This window comes from Protopterus annectens, chromosome 1.part1 (genome assembly GCF_019279795.1).
Source record: "Protopterus annectens isolate FY-2018-M chromosome 1.part1, PAN1.0, whole genome shotgun sequence".
NCBI classification, from domain to species: Eukaryota; Metazoa; Chordata; order Ceratodontiformes; family Protopteridae; genus Protopterus; species Protopterus annectens.
In genome coordinates this window covers 1,429,686,874-1,429,704,976 of record NC_056726.1, presented here as the reverse complement: position 1 = coordinate 1,429,704,976, position 18,103 = coordinate 1,429,686,874, and the positions used below count along the sequence as shown (strand labels likewise).

The 18,103-nt window shown below is 45.2% G+C and overlaps 1 protein-coding gene across 1 annotated transcript in view; it reads left to right on the top strand.

The window, feature by feature from the left end:
* Positions 1-249: 249 nt before the first annotated feature.
* The window catches only part of LOC122816347 (deleted in malignant brain tumors 1 protein-like), a 144,727-nt gene continuing 126,873 nt past the window's right edge, over positions 250-18,103 (top strand). Inside the window, exon 1 of the mRNA XM_044089081.1 lies at positions 250-346. Within this exon, the coding sequence (XP_043945016.1) occupies positions 250-346 (97 nt within the window). The remainder of the gene's footprint in view (positions 347-18,103) is intronic.

Genomic DNA, 18,103 nt, shown 5'->3' with positions numbered 1-18,103 from the left:
AACAACATAAGAAATTATTCACAACTTATGTTCAGGAACAACAATCGCTTCAGATTGTAAAAAAAAAAAAAACTACCAGGGAACGGAACACACTTTGTTTGTGTTCCTAAAGAAATCACTGTTACTTAAAGTCAGGTTTTACCACCATTGATGTGCAGTGATCATGGGGTTATAAAAGTTAATTTGTTGCTAGATAATGCTGCCAAACTGAAATCTAAACCAATGCAGAGACGGTTAATTACAGATTATATGGAAGCAAAACAGTCAATATGTAAAACTAACCGGAGTGATGAGTTCAGTGGAAAAACTGCAGATGTAATGTGGAAAGTTCTGAAAGAGAAATGGTGTGAGTGCAAAAAAATAAAAAAAAAATGTTTAACATCAGGATCTAGGAATACAACATAAGGGTATATATAAGAACAACACACCTGATTAAGGAGAAAGACAAAGAATTTAAGAAATGGAAGAGAGGTCAAACTACAACTTTTAAAATGGAAATAAACAAAAAAATTGAAGAAAATGTATATGAAGATATTAGGCAGGATTCACGAAGCCTCTGTGTAAGAGTTACAAGGCTTACACGGAGGCTGCAGTTAAACGGTGTGACGTCAGCATGTCATGCATATGCATGAGGGCATGCTGAATCACACCTAAGGCTTACATGGTCCGTGGAAGACAGTAGGGGGCGCTTCCATAGGCCGAGCCCTGCAAACGGACACGACCCCAGAAGAGTAAAAGTCCTGAAAGTAAATCCCCACTACAGAGTCCATGGAAATGTGAATAAACACAACACAACACATGCCCCCACAAACTATGAACATAAAATATATAAATGAACATGTTATATATTTTTTTTAAATTGTAAAGATGTTTGCCCATGAGTCCGCTCGTTTGCGCGGGCGTGCCCGTAGCTTAGCCACAGTTAGCAGTCAGTGGAAAAGCAGATAAGAACTACATATGCAAAGTAAGCCAAAAAGCAATAGCGTAGTGGTAGAGACGTTGGCTGAAGAGCAGGCAGTCACTGTTTGAGCCCCCACCACATCAATTTTGATTTTTAGTGAAATAAGCGCGAAACAAGTCCCTGACATACATGTACACATATAAAATTATATTTTATGTAAAATGTAATGAAATGGGCCATTTATTATGAAGAAATGTGAGATAACAAAATAATAAAAAATGCCAGATGTGCCTATAGCTGAGCTACAGTTTAAGAAGTTGAGTACATCTGCCCGTAGGTGAGCAGTGGTTTAACAGGTGTAGAATGAGTACCCGTAGGTGAGCAGTGGTTTAACACGTTGAAACTGTGTGCTCCTAGCTGAGCTGAACGTAATATGCATGCTGACAGCCAAATGAAGCGTAAACCAGCAGAACCCATTTGCACGGAGCTGCGCACCGCGCCAACAAGCTAACCGACGGGCAACATTGAGCAAGCTGTAACAAAACTGCCTTTACACCAACACACCTTCTAGCCTGTGTAGACAGTCATAAAATATAAAAAAGCAGTGGCCAGGTTCAAACCCAGGATACCATGCACCATAGTCAAGGTACTGAACCACTAAGCCATGACAGCTGTACTTAGAAATGCAGTAATAGAAAATATATAGGAATGAATAGAAAGAGGAGCATGACAAAGCAGGTTTTGTGAAGCTGATATAATTCCAAAATGGCCAATCACAGATAAGTGCGGGAAAAATGGCATATATAAGCCCCATAGGTGGGAATACACAGCATAACCGATTGTAGAACTAACTTGCAGCCAGAATGTCAGGAATAGGTGAGGGCAGTTGCTTTCCAGCACAGAGGTGGGGCGTTGAGGAGTCCAAATATAGGGTTTGGCTCCTTGCCCACAATCATGAGGCCCAACTCATGCAGGGCCAGGTCCTGTGGGGAGCATATAGGGCTGAGGCGTGGGACCGGTTGGCTCATGATCTTACAGGGATTCCAAGGACTGGTGAGCAGGTCCAACACCACCATGCGGACCTGAAGAGACGCAAGCAGGACCAACTGAACCGTTGGATCCAGAAGGCCCGGCAAATGCCCAACACCCCACTACTGAGTAAGTTACATCTAATTATGTATGTAAGAAATTAACCTGGCTGATATTATGGAGATGTGTATTCCAATATTACTTTATTTATATTACAGCTGCAGGTGTCCGTTCTGCGAACCGCAGAGCCTATGGCGTTAGGCTGGTGCAGTTGCGCCACCAGGCAGGTCAGTAATCCTCTCCCTGTAACTGTAAATAAATATAAAAGAATAACAGTTAGCAAAAGAGTGCAGTGTAGTCACTAAGTAACAAAATGTGCAAGTAACAGTGTAAGAGTGTTTGCAAGTATTGCTTGATTACAAAAGTGTGTTGCAGTCTGTAATCCAAACAGAAAAATGTAAATGTCTGAAACAAAGTCTGAAATAAAGATGTCCCACCTGTAATATAATAGTACACAACCTGTAGCAGGCTGAAAAGTACAGCTGCAGAAGATGAACAAAACACATGTGTGAAATATATCCTTGTTGAAATACTGAAACATGACAGAAGTGAGACTGTTGGAAAGGATTGTAATAACTACAGTTAAAACATGTCAATAAAGCCTAGAAGTAAGTATCATACTGAATTGTAAAAATAAAACAAGTGAGAGAGTGTGAGAAAGAGCTATGAATCCACCAATAAAGTAGTAATAACCCCTGAATAAAGTATACTGCAGTCAGTACAGAATGAAATTAATGTGACCAGCAGAACCTAACTGCAAAATGTGTTCAAAATGTTCCTGCAGCTGGAATGTGTATCCCAAAATCTGGATATGTTGCTCTCAGTCTGCAATATGCAGATAGTATGATTGTCTGAAATACCAAACATCCACAGTTGTCTATAGCTATATAAAGCAAATCTAGCAGGATGATGTAGCTGAACAGAGCCAGATATGAACCTGTATGAATAAAAATGAAAATGTATATTGATGTAGCAGTAACATTCCTATCACCAACTTGAAGTAGTTATCACATAGGAAACTGTAGGTAGAACTGTAGTGTGTATATATCTGCAGCTATTAGAAATGTACAGCATATGTATTGGTATTTGAAGGTGTTAATTATATTTTCTGCACCCTACCCTATAACCACATATAATCCATTCCACGTGAAATTGGTATGTGCAATCACAATTAACACCCCTGGACATTTGTCCTGTTGGGTCATACATATTTGCATGTACGTTGATGCATCTGCCCTGTTCATACATCCAAACCTGATGGCCTGTTGCCATCAATCAACCCTGCATGTTGTTGGACTGTGTATTGCTGTTCAAATTATGCATGTGTTATGCTTGCTGTTCAATGGTGTGAATATCTGGGTGTTTGGTTAATGGGAATACAAATGCATGCTGTTACAACTAATCATGAATGGTATTGTATGTTACTAACCCAAACTGTCATGACATAATGCAAAACGTAGGACGACAGGGAAGGCGGGTTCCAGCGGACCCACCTCTCCCACCTCAGCTGGCGAGTGCACCTGGCAGTAGTGCCCAGGCCGGACCCTCCTCCAGTGGCCCATTGCCACCTGTGGGTGGAAGCGCTGCAGGGGATGGGGCTCGTCCCTCCTCTGCAAGCGTGGCCGGAGGAGAATATCCAATCACCCTCCGTAGTGTCCGGACTGTGGTGCGTAGGGAGATCCGGCATGCTGTGCTTGGGCCCCTACACCAGCTTGAGGCACGGGTGGCACAACTAATGGGCGTGCCTGCTGCCCGGCCTACACAGCCCCCAGCACAGCCCCATCCTGGGCAGTGAAGGCACAGTGGCAACTGCCCATGGGTGGGGATATCAGTTCCGCTGTTGCCATCTGTGGGCTCATGGGCTCTGGATATTCAAACATCCATCCCCGTCAATTGTGTAACCCCCCCCACATGTGTCATACACCATCCCTGTATGCGTCTTGTTGGTCTTGTTTGTTGACCTACCCAACCTACCTCCCCAGCTATACAGACTTCCTTTACCTGACATACCACTCTCACCTCAAAAAAAAAAAAAAAAGGGCACTCTGTACCCACAAAAAAATTACACCCCATACATAGCTACCCATTTCGCACACATGTCTGCTGGACATGGAAACTGTCAATTACAATTGGCTATACAACAAGTATTATTGTTGTCCTTACACCTCTCTCAGGGGTGGAAGGTTTCAAGTGTCACACCAAATTACAAACATATGCACAGCTGCTGCTGATGAAGAAATGGACAGCTATGGGCCTTACCTACATCCTTCCTGCAAAACCCAAGCTTGTTTCCCTACTGTCTTACCCTCTTTGTGACCCCTTTTTCACCACTTTCCTGTCTCCCCATTTTCATTTCTTTCAAAGAAATTAGCGTGGGTGTGCGCGGAGCTAAATGCCAGTGTGCATGCGGGAGCTCCGCGCAAATCAGCGCTAACCCGGTTACAACTGATTAAAAGTGCCTTAGTCACTCTGAATGACAGGTGCTGTAGTCAGTTCAAAAGCAAAATAAAATCCCACTGTCAGTCTCGAACCCAGGACTTTAGAAACAGTAGTCTGCATGATTTACCACTAAGCCATGATTGTTATATAAAAACATTGTGCTACAATAAATATATCATGTAATAGTAGGAATGAATGTAAAGGGAATATAGGATGTGTAGTACACAAAGCATGTCATGTATATTTACTGTCAAATCTAGTGGATATCTATAATAGTAGTGTATGAACAGAAACAGCCATGCTAGTTGGTAGCTAGTAGGTAATAATGTCAGTTATTATACATATATAAATATATATATATATATATATATATATATATATATATATATATATATAGTTGTAGGTGTCAGTGTACATACACACCTAGTACAGGAAACAGGAGAGACGAATGGAGAAATGTTAATCTACAACACAGCCTGAATGATGAGAAACATACTAACCTTTACACTCACAGAACAGTGTCCACAGCATACCAGCATGGTCCCCGTCCTTACAATCTGAAAGGGCAACGCCTATCTCACATACCCTTTTATAGCACTGTCCTGAAATCACAGTGAGAACTGCAATCAGTACACAACTGGCTGCATGCAATCAGCAAATGCTGGCTAACAATTGGTACAGAGGCCATCACATGGACATATGCAGATACCTACAAAAGCATCCTGTACTCCCAGTCCACGCATGCAATACTTTCATTGCACCATCTGGAGGCAGAGAGAGAGAGAGAGAGAGAGAGAGAGAGAAAGAAAAAAAGGAAATAAAAACACAAACAAAAACCACACTTAAGAAAAACTAAGTTGAAGCTGTCATCAGTGTCAGTATCAAGCTGGGCTAGCAGCAGCAGGAACCTATACTAACGGTAACGCAACCAGGTGCGACAAACACAGGTAATGTAAAGTAACAATTTAATAGTCTACATACTGTGAACCCTCCATATGTGTTATTGGTCTGTATCTTTATGTATGTCTATGTGATAAGTTGTGTGTACATTGTTTTACCCAAAGGGGATGACTATACATTTCATGCCATTCAGTGTTAGGCCATGATTCTGGCACCAGTTGTCCATTTCAGTGAGGCCTGCCTGTAGGATGCGTGTGTCAGCTGGTGTATTGACTATGGTGCTTAGTTTGTAGTCATCTGGGAACTTTGTCATCCACAACCCGCCCATGTTTGCTTTCACATCTGAGAAATAAATGCCAAACAAGAGGGGTCCTAGGACAGAGCCCTGTGGGATACCACTTGTGACTGGCTTTGAGTCTGACATGGCTCCTGCAATTTTGACTTTATGGATTCTGTTGTTCAACCAGTTTGCAACCCATCATGTGACATATGTATTAACATTTAAGCTGATGAGCTTGTCTATGATGCCTGAGTGGAGTATTGTGTTGAAGGCCTTAAGCAAGTCCAGGTAGGCTGTATGGACTGCTTTGCCCTCATCAATGGTTGTAGTGACTGTTTTGAAAAAGTCAACCAGGTTCAAAAGGCAGGATCAGCCCTTCACAAAGGCAAACTGGGTGGGATCAAGTGTCTGTAGGTCCCCAATATCACTGTACATGAGTTCCATAATGAATCTTTCCATAGCTTTGCAGACCAGGCTGGGTAAGCTTATGGGGCCGTTGTTCACAGGGTCAGTAGAGGTGCCTCCTTTGTGGAGTGGGACCACTGTTGCTGTACACCAGTGTTCAGGTACATATCCTGTAGTAAGGCTAAGGTTAAATATCAGTTTTATATGCGGTTGTAGCTCCTCTTGGAGTTCACGTAGCCCACATCCAGGGATACCATCAGGTCACATTGATGCTGTGTGTTCTGCTATGCTGAGGGCAGCCCTCACCTGGACATCTGAGATGACAGGGAGGTTACATTCAGCTGTGATAAGTATTACTTCTTTTGGGGGAGAGGGAGGGGGATATTTGCACTGAACCTGTCTGCATGAATGTTGCCAGTATCTGTGGGTTCAGTGAATTTTATGTAGTTGTGTACTAACTCTGAGCATATCTGAGGCTTTTGGTCCGTGTTTCTAACAAAACTGAAGAAGGCTTTGTGGTTATCTATAGTCTCCTTGGCCATTTCTCTCTCAGAGCTGGCCTTGGATGTTGTTATGAGAGAACTTAGCTTATTACTAGTGCCGACCACAGATGCCTTCCCTTTATGTGCGTCTGCTCTGTCCTGCAGTAGCCTCCTTCTATCGTTATACAATTTGTCTTTGGCTGGGGTCCACCAGACAGGATGCTTAACCTTTGTGCATAGGGTCTGGGTTAGAATTGTGTGTGCATGTTCCATGCATTCTTCGGGATGTCCGTGGGAAGCATTTGCAAAGGGGTCAGCATTGTGTGTTGTGGCTTCCACTGGGCCAGTGGGCTGCATGGATACCATCTCAGTCCTAACAAGTGAAAATCTGTCTATTCACATATATATCAAAGTAGTCTACTGTGCTGGTGGTGGTGGTGGGAAATGTATATCCAGGCCAATTATTTTGTGTCCAGATCACACTAGTGGATGACGTGCCACATACAGTACCTTGTTATGAACCCCCATAGTGAGGTGGTGCATTGGACCTGTCTCAGTGTGTTGACTGATGGGGCTTGGTACCATGTTGTATGGAATGTGGCAGGTATTGTTGCACAGGTGTTGGCTGAGCATTGATATCTGGCCATGTACATGTGTATCCACCAAGAGACACACACGTGCTACATATGGGAGTAGTAGTATATCACCACAGTTGAGTATCATGTATAGTATGTGTGCCATATTTTGCTGACATAGTTTGCTGATATCCTGTTTGCGTTCTCTTTCAGGGACATGGCATGTCAGCGAAATCCTGCCTACTCTGCTGCAGAAGATGAAGAGATACACCAGAGCCTGGTGCGGGATTATGACATACTGTTTTCCCGCACCAGCCAGAATCAGCAGGAGAGGGCTGCACTGTGGCAAGACCTTGTCCGTAGGGTAAATTACATTGGTACGCATAATAGGACACATGAGCAGGTACGACATCACTGCAGTGATTTAATCAGAAATGTCCATCAGCATGCATCGGATATCCACAGGCAACAGGTCACCACAGGAGGTGGGGGGCCACACATCCTCCCCTCACCAGACTGGAGGGGCTACTCCTAAGTGTTGTGGCTCCAGCCCAGGAACATCAACAGCAACACACCTGCATTATGATGGAGGCTGGAGCCACACAGCAACACGACATGGAGCGTGCAGGTAATATGCCATATGTACACTTGACTGTTCTATACACTGTTAGTTTATGCATGTGTAAGGTGTGTCCTTGGTATGTAGCTGTCAACATAGTATGTAATTGTGCAGGTGTGATATTGCCAATATCAGCAGCTGACATGTGAAAGGCAGCTGTTGTACTACTGAACTGTATCATGCAGTATCAATGGCACAGTTGTGCCCACTGACATTAATCCCTCATTTCTGCAGGTCCTCCGATTGTTACAGCAAGGTAGCCCATCCATGCTGGTGAGTGTGTTTTAACAATACCTATAATAGTCCTGATAGTGCTAGTAATAATAGTGTAACTCAGTAGTGCTCTGTGTGTATACTGCGGGTGTGCATGTGTGCATGTGCGTGTGTCCACGTGTCCATGTGCACGCAGTGTGCACGTGCACGTGTGCATGTGTGCATGTGTCCACGTGTGCATGTGTGCATGTGTGCATCACTGGTAACATTGTGTAGACATTGTAAACTGTGTTTCCTGTCTTCCTCCCACAGGTTCTGGTGCTGCTCTGGTGTCCTGCAGCAGGGAACCTGAATCTGGTGCCACAGGTACTGATAATGATGATATCTGTGTAATGGCACAGGAAGGTGTGTCAGGGTCCGTCATTGGTCAGCCAATTGACAGTACACAGCTGTCAACCCCATCATTGCGCACAGTCATCCTGCCAGTACATCCTATGTCACCAATTTCCCTAGGTGATGGACAGGATATAGTGGGCATTGACCAGGGTAATGTGGTATCTGTGGCACATGCTTCCCCACACAGCAGCCATGGGCAGGGTTCTGAGATGGTACCACACAGACAGTTGCCCATGGGTTCTCGTGGGAGCATCTGTGGGCATACTGTCTCTGGCAGACATGCCCAAAGAGGTCTGTCAACCTCAGCTATGTTTTGGGCTGTCATGCAGGCACAGTCACATATGGAAAGGTACACCAGACAGGGTCTAAGGGAGCTGAGAGCATGTCGCACAGCCATGACTGACAGTATGCGTGACATCGCGGATGCTATCCGTAATTTAACCAATGTCATATACAGACATTGTGGGGACATATTAGAGCAGTTCCACAACTACATGTCCATGAGCCAGGGCAATGGTGGACGGTTGGGGCATAGACGTGGCCATATGCCAGCAACAGCAGCAGCTGGCAGTCGACGCAGATGACAACAGGCCCGCGGACGCCCCCATAGTGCCAGCAGCAGCCCCAGCAATGCTGGGTCTGTGCTGTCATCAGACCACCCCAGGAGACCACGTGCACGTGGCTCTGGACAGTCCCAACAGGGACCTGTGTCCAGTCAACGAACACCCACTTCTGATGACAGTACCCAGTCTGGCTTAGTACCGGATACGGTCCGTAGCACCCCTGCCAGCCACAGGTACCATGTCCGTGGCCACAGACACTGATCTGTATGACCTGCCAGGTGCAGTCTGTGGCTGCCCACATACTCCAGTATATGGCAGCCATGAGGTGGAACTGTGTGCATGCATACACACATGCGAAATGTTAACACCTAGGGCTACCACATACATACACACACTGCACCAACAGTGGCCCACCCTGTACTGCTGTTCCTCACCAACACACATATACATACATGTCAATTGGTGGTATCAGTGGCAGACTCAGGCATACCTAGTTCACACCCTGTGCATATGATGAAACTGTGCCACCTCCTGCAAATTCCAACATCAGTGCAGGAACAGGTTAACATGTTGCTGATGCACAGGGTGAATACATAGAAGTGTATTACTAGTATCATGTTGGTAACAGTACAGTGTGCTGATATGATTGTGTGTATATCCCAGCATGCCTGATGCAGTAACTGTATGACTGTCCTGAATTGTTATCTACACCCATAGTAAGTACCATAGTGTAACAGCTGCACATTACTGCATACTGGTGGTAAGGATGTCAACAGATAGCCACATACATAGGTAGCACAGGGGAGAAGGTAATGCAAGTAGTGATACGCAATGATGGACATGTACACTAATGGTGGCATGTTGCCCACAATGACTATGCAATGTGGATGTTTGCGCATGTTGATATGTGTGCAGTACCAATTTAATTTAAATTAAATTAAATATTAAATAATATCAGTTTTACCATGGACATCTGAGCTGTGCATTCCTGGGTACATGTTTATAGTGCCTGCATATTTGCACAGTTACCTACTGGAAGTGGTACCCCTTCTTTGTTGTACAATGGACTACTTCCAGCCCTGCTTTCTGTAGCTTTGTTTGCATGCATGTTTGCTTGAGGTTCCCTGGAACATTGATTCCACCTGCAATGCAGATTTACAGAGCTTCCATGAATTCCTAGTGACATCTGCATAGCGTACTATACGTATGTCAATGTCTCACTTGACAGAACGTCACTGTCTGTCCTGTTCACATGTACGTTGCCTGTGACACATTGCATATGACTTACCTGGCATTTGCCCACGTGTGCAGTCATAAATGCCAGCGCTATGAAATCAGAAGCAGTACACCCACACATACTCACCTTCAATATGTTGTTCCCCATTGGCCCTATGTGTTGGTAATCACCATGGCAATCACACTACTATCGTAGCATGTGCAAAGGTAACCTGTGAATCTCCTCTATGGTCCAGTTGTGGTATATGTGAGTCATGTGGCAATGTCACAGCTGCCACATGTATGCAGTCAACCCTCTCCCCTGGCCAGGAACGTACAACACATGTGTGAGATGCAACCACATAGCCAATCTGGGGACTGAGCACTCTGAACCCAGTACTGCCATACCCTGTCAGGTGGCATGACATACTACAGTGACTACAAAACCAGTGTGACATAGACCTGCACTGACAGCAATCCAAACACATGAACACACTGGGGCATACTTGGAGCCTCAGAATAGCATCTTGCCTGAGCATACACACCTCCGCAGCTGGCACACAGGCATATGTTAAGTCGGAACAGAGCACATGCCACACATGGCACATACATCCCGTGTACCAAACACTCACAGCCTGTAGGGCTACATAACACACCTGCTACAGATGTGTCAGGTACCTCTCTTGGCCAGTGCAGTGGGGTCCCACTAAACAGGCTGTACATGGTGAAGGTCACAGTGATATGCCCATGGGGCACTATGGTCCACCACATGACACATGCATACAGGTCAGTCAGAGGCATGGATACGTATGACTCAGTCATTGTCCATGCCACTATGGATGACCTGAGACGTACCTCCCTGTACTACATGATAGGGAACATAGAAGGTCTCTCTCAGCATGTGTCACAGGCTGGTATGAGCCTGACCTTGGTTGCCATCATACCCTCACCAGGTATGCTACCACAATATGTAGGAAGGGTGTTCTATGTCTACATTCTGCTCAATCTCCAATGTCATTCATAGGGTATTCAATGGCTGTCAGCGTTTGCTTACATGCTAGGGAAGCCACAAAGATTTGCGAGGGGCAGCTTGCACGTGTCACCCATGGGCCATCATATATTGGCGAAGCCTCTTGATACACACATAGTGCCTTTTGCTGCAGGGCACAGATTACATAGCCACCTCTGCGGGTATCACACGGGATAGGACACTAACAGTAATGCTACACAACACCAGCAGTGTACACCACAAGATGCATGCACTGGACACTGTCCTCAGCACGGTAAACTACAATATCTGTGCAGTAACAGATTCATGATTCACGGCTCACAGGTGCAACCCATCACTGCCAGGTTATACCTCATACCATGCCTGTCATCCCCTACACATGTACCACACATGAACAGGGGGGAGGTATCTCAAGGCACCACAGATACACACACCTCTAGGTTGTTGGCACAACACAAAGCATCAGGGCCTATCCATGTGCAGCTAACAGTGTGTTGCACTGCCTTCTGGTTCATAGCCTGGCACACACAACCCACCCATACACACAAAACCCACCTGTCCTCCCTAACAACACTGGGAAATTGACGGTCTTTAGATATGGCTTTATATGGCTGGACTGCATCCAGCCGAACATTGTGTGTGAGCATTACTGTAGCTACAACACACTAGCTGAAAGGTTCCCAGCATGTAGTCACTGAATTGCAGTGGAACAACATGTTACCACTCCCACAACAGTGTGAACATGCAGCACCTGTTCATCGACTACATGTAGTTTATATGGCCCAGACCAGATATGTATCCCCCGCTGTTAGGATGATACCATATACAACTCACACTGTATATACACATACCGCATGCAGCCCCTGCACAGTAAGACACAGTCATAATGTTATGCAGTGAAAATACCATTTATTCACTTGAGGCACGTGTCAGACATGGAAACTATTGAAGGTCACAGGTATATATGTGTATGTGTCACACACATACATCATGTGTGCATTGCCTATGCTGGTTTAAGCAATGTCATGCATTGTTATGAACAACAACCCACACATGGGCATTTTGTGTGACACAAACACAGGTGTCAGTTGTGGGCTTCCAAAACATACCTATCTGCTCTGACAGTAGTAATAGACCCCGTAGCGGAGCGCACTATTTGCATTACTGGGCGATTAGCCCTGTTTGGCTGTACTGATAGTGTGGTGACATCACCTGTGTTTACTGGGGGAATATGCAGCATCTGGTGTATTGTAGTAGTTGCCCAAAGGAACTGTTTTCTCATACTTGCAATTACACACACCCTACTACCCCCCCCACCACACACACACTCTTGCCATTTGCAGGATTCAAACCCCTACCTAATTATGTTATGATACTTGAGAGAGATGCATTAGCAGAATGCACTACCCGAATTACTGGGAAGTTCTTCTTCTCCGGCTGTACTTATAGGGTGCTGACATCATCAGTGTTTGGAAAGGGTAATGTGCATCATGTAGTGTGTTCTCCTGATTGCCAAAAAGCACATATCTTTCATACAGAATTGCACACATACAAACTCCCCTTATCCAAGCACACACACTTGCAGGATTCAAACCCCTACCTAACTATGTTATGACACTTGAGAGAGATGCATTAGCAGAGTGCACTGTTCGAATTACTGGGAGGTCTCCCTTCTCCAGCTGTACTTATAGGGTGCTGACATCATCAGTATTTGGAAAGGGTAATGTGCATCTTGTAGTGTGTTCTCCTTATTGCCAAAAAGCACATATCTGTCATACAGAATTACACACACACAAACTCCTCTCATCCAAACACACACACTTGCAGGATCCAAACCCCTACCTATGTTATAACACTTGAGAGAGATGCATTAGCAGAGTGCACTGTTCGAATTACTGGGAGGTCTCCCTTCTCCAGCTGTACTTATAGGGTGCTGACATCATCAGTGTTTGGAAAGGGTAATGTGCATCATGTAGTGTGTTCTCCTGATTGCCAAAAAGCACATATCTTTCATACAGAATTGCACACACACAAACTCCCCTTATGCAAGCACACACCCTTGCAATTTGCAGGATTCAAACCCCTACCTAACTATGTTATGATACTTTAGACAGACGCATTAGCAGAGCACGCTATTTGAATTACTGGGAGATTTCCCTTCTCCAGCTGTACTTATAGGGTGCTGACATCATCAGTGTTTAGAAAGGGGAATGTGCATCCTATAGTGTGTTCTCCTAGTTGCCAAAAGGGACATTTCTTTCATGCAGACTTGCACACACACTAACCCCCCTCCACACACACACTGGGCATTTGCAGGATTCAAACCCCTACCTAACTATGTTATGACACTTGAGATGGGCGCATTAGCAGAGCACGCTATTTGCATTACTGGGAAGTTTCGCTTCTCCTGCTGTACTTATAGGGTGCTAACATCATCAGTGTTTAGAAAGGGGAATGTGCATCCTGCAGTGTGTTTTCCCAGTTGCCAAAAGGGACATTTCCCTCACACAGACATGCACACACAACAACCCCTCTCACTCACACACACACTGAGCATTTGCAGGGTTCAAACCCCTACCTACCTATATTATGAGACTTGAGGGAGACACATTAACAGAGCGCACTATCCAAATTACTGGGCATCTATTTTGCACCTGCAGTATTTATAGGGTGCTGACATCATTATTTCTACAGAGGTATGTACATCTAGTACTACCTGTCAGGAGGGGGATAGCATATATATGCATTTGCAGCCACCTACTTCAGGGTCAGATATGCACATTGCACTGGCAGGTTATGTTCTATACCATGCCTCATGACCACAGGACCTGTAACACACAACACAACCAGTCCAGACCACCCCTCCCACATCCAGGACACACACTTTGCTTCCCTGGGAACAGTGCCAGGATATGCAGGTGTTCACATATACCATTCCAGTTGTTAGCATCAGGTACAGGCATATCGTGTGTGGGAACTACTCAGGCCTCTACAACATTACCCTACTGCCACTACAATTTGTGAGTCCATGTGCTATGGCAGACCACTCACCACAGCCACAAGGGGGAATACATATTGCACCTGACCATCTGCAACATGGGTACTCACTGTTCCACACCAGAGGTAGACCACCATTGTTGATATCTGACCATACCCACATTTCCCTGGACATTCATATCCCATCCCCACCCCCAGGCAAGGTTGTCACTGCAAACAAACTGTATTTATCACAAGCAGACTTTACACTTGTGAAGACTGGGGTGGAAGTCTTCAAAGGACCCATGCTGGGGGAGTATACTGGCCACTCTGCATAATCCTTGACAATTGCATTCTATGAGCATGTGGAAGGTTTGCATTGATCATGCTATCCCAAATATACCCATGACTGCTCCACAACAGGACACCTGTCAGGTGTACATCAGCCATATATGAGCTGTCCAATAGACAGAGTGAGCTAATACATTGCAGAGTAGTAGACCACAGAGGGAGGACATCTCTGAACAGTACCGGCACAACACTTCAATCCCACATAATCATCACGACACAGTGTTGACAGTGAAATTGTCCAGACAATGCAGATAAGGCTCCCCTCAGTCAGTTACTGACGCCCACTTACTGTTAGAGATCCTCAGCAACCCTCTTCCAGCACACACCAACAACATGGATGTGGCTTAGCACATTCAAACCCTGGGATCTCCACTGTGTCCCTGCTTGACAGAGGCACAGCACACTAGCCTCACACGGTGCCTTATGTGACCTACTTTACAGTGGCACAGTAGCCTACTGTACTGGGAAGGCAGACACCAAGCACACTCTGGCTAAGCTGTCATTCCCTAGGGCAAACAGCCTAGTGTTGACCTCTACACCCATATGTTTAATTGTCAGACGCACATTATTTGTTGCTGATAGACTGTTTGCAGGTCTTTATTGCCATAGCATTCCCTGTTTGTATGAACAACGTGTATATCTGTGGAAGATGTTTGCATATGGGAGGGATCCACTATATCACGTATGTCTCTGTAGTCATTTAACTGTGTGCACTGGGCAGATTGCTGTAATGTGGTTGGTTCCTGGAATAACACGTACACATACCAGATATGTGTGGCCAACTGCTAAACTGAGATTTGGCCTATGTGTGTGAGCATGCCCAGTTCAGCCTTCCCATGGCATGTTGTCTGACATATGTCTCATTTATCAAAGTGTGCGAGTATGCCCAGTGTGTGCTTTCCATATGTTGAACTCTGCAGCCCACCACATTTGTGAATGAGTGTGAACTTCAACAATATCTCCCATTTATGGTTGTGTGTTGTGTGTCATGTTGTGTAGTTACTGTCCAACTGCTTTATGTGTGAACACAACAGGGATTATACTGTGCCTGCAGGGTTTGCATGGGATACTTTGCATACAGTTGTCAACATCCTTTCATACTGACCTAACACTGTAGTACCGTATAGTGTACTAGTTCAGTACTTTCACTGTGGTGGACAGTATCCTGGGTTTTAGTCCTATCACTGCTTTACATTTCCATAGTGAGCACAACAGCCTGGTTAGGGGCCAGTTGTGCACATCTGACCATGTTGCATTATGTTTAGATATGAACTACTTATACCAGGCTTGTCCAACATTGGTAGTGTATTCCACAACATAGGTGTACATTGCCAAACAGTAGTGATGTGCCCTAGGCCATTTCTAATGCTAGTCGGAGAGTGTGTTTGTCCTTTGACACACATTGTAAGTGGAGTTTGCCATAACATATGTCATGGTTAGTATACTGTGCCTCCATCTACCTGTGACATAACAGTGATACCCAGGGTAAACCTACCATCTCCCATCCAGTCATCACGATTCCTCTTGAGGAGAATCGATGAGTGACTCTATGGATAACCTGTACTGGGAGTTTACTCATGAGTGGGAGTGGCTTCTGTGTTATGGATCATCCAGTACAGCTTGTCCTATGTATGTCAATGCTGGAGTTCAGGTGTCTCATGTGCATAGCTCACTGCCATTCAGATTGTACAAGGTGCAGCGTGTTCACCGATATCAGCTTGGACATGGCTTCATACATCAGGCACAGCTTGCCTCTGGGTGGGCAGTATGGCAGTGTGTGGAGCTGTAGTTTGTTTAATCAGGCAACACATGGCATCTGTTCAAGCTCTTTGATACTCCTAGTGAGGGTCTGTTGGGGTCTTTACAGTTGATGGAGGTGTCTGCTGAGGTACATCCCACAGGGGCTATTGTAGTCAATTGTAACGCTGATGAAGGATGGCTGCAGAGCCACAATGACCTCCCCTTATCTAGATCTGACAACCTTCATGATTAGGTGGGTATATGGTATGTTTCTGTGAACACTACAGCCACATGTTTGTCCAATGCAGGATATCTATCACCTTGTGTCCCCAGGTCTCTCATTACATGTTAGGTACATAATGGGTTAACACCTATGTGGTAATTGGTGGGCACGTACTGTATATCCACGGGGGTTGACTATACACTTTTCTGCAATTAGCTTGCTGACATGGCTATGGCACCAGTTGTCTGTTTCTATGTGGCCCTTTGTGAGATGCTTGTGTCAGCTGGAGGGTCAGATATGGTGGGCAGTTTGTAGTCCTCTGCATACATGTTCAGACACAGTCCTTCCATGTTGGCCTGTACCTATGGGACATATATACCAAACGAGGGAGGTCCCAGGACCAAGCCTTGTGTGATGCCACTTATATCTGGTTTGTAGTCTGACATGGCTGCAGCATGTCTGACCATGTCAGTTCTGTCCTTGGTCTGGTTTGCAACCCCTCTACTGACATAGGGGTTTATATTTAAGCTGGTGAGCATATCTATAATGAACAAGTAGGGTATTGTATGGAAGCATTTGCAAGGTCCAGCTACGCTGTGTGGACTACATTGCCCTCATCAATGACTTTAATGACTGTTTCAAATGAGTCAAACATGTTTAGGGGCAGGATCTGCACTTCAGAAAGCCACACTGGGTAGGGTCCAGTGTCAGTAGGTCCCCAATATCTTTATGTCTGCGGTACATGCTGATCCTTTCCATAGCTGTGCAGACCAAGCTTGTCAGGATTCTGGGGTGGTAGTTTGCAGTATCCATTCAGGCAACACCTTTGTTGAGAAGGACCACTGTTGTTGTACACTGCTCTTTGGGTACATATCCTGTGGTAAGGCTGACATTGAGCAGTAGTGTGATTTGGCATTCCATTCTTCTTGGAGTCCATGTTGGACTCAGCCCAGGACACCATCTCATACCATTGCTGCTGTGTGTTTTGATTTGTAGATGCAGGCTGTTACCTCAGCATCTGCAATGTCAGGGGACAAGCAGTCTGCTGGGATAGATATTTTGCATTCTGGGGGAGGGGGGTTTGCACTGCACCTGTCAGGTTGTATGTTGGCAATATGTCTGTGTGTTTGGTATGTTGTTTGTAATATTTGTGTGATTCAGAGCATATCTGTGAATTACCAACTTGGTTCCTACCATCAGTTGAGTACACCTTCGGATTATTCTTAGAGTCCTGTACAATTTGTATCTTCATAGGTTCATAGGTTCATACTAGGCTATCCACCCTAGGGCATTTGTAAGCCTAGCCAGTGTATGTGTGTGTCTTTCGCTGCCCCTTGCTATGTGAATATTATGGCCATTTATGATTTACTTTACTGTGCCTCTGTCTGGATGTGACACAGTGAAGACCCCCAGTGTACATCTACGATCATCCATCCACTTGACAATATTCCTATTGAAGAGTGTCAGTGAGGGGCTCTGCCTAACATGGAGTGGGATTCTGTTCCAGGGTGTGGGGAGCCTCTGGGTTATGTATCTGTCCCTCCAACACATCCTGTTTCATTATGTGTTGAGGTTGACATTTCTCACTCTCACAGCTCCTATGGCTTTGAGTTTTGTGGGGTGGAGCATGTCCATTACTCCTGTGCTGGACATGGCCTTGTACAACAGACATACAATGCCTCTGTGTAGGCAGTATGTGATTGCATTCAGCTGGGGTGTCTACAGCC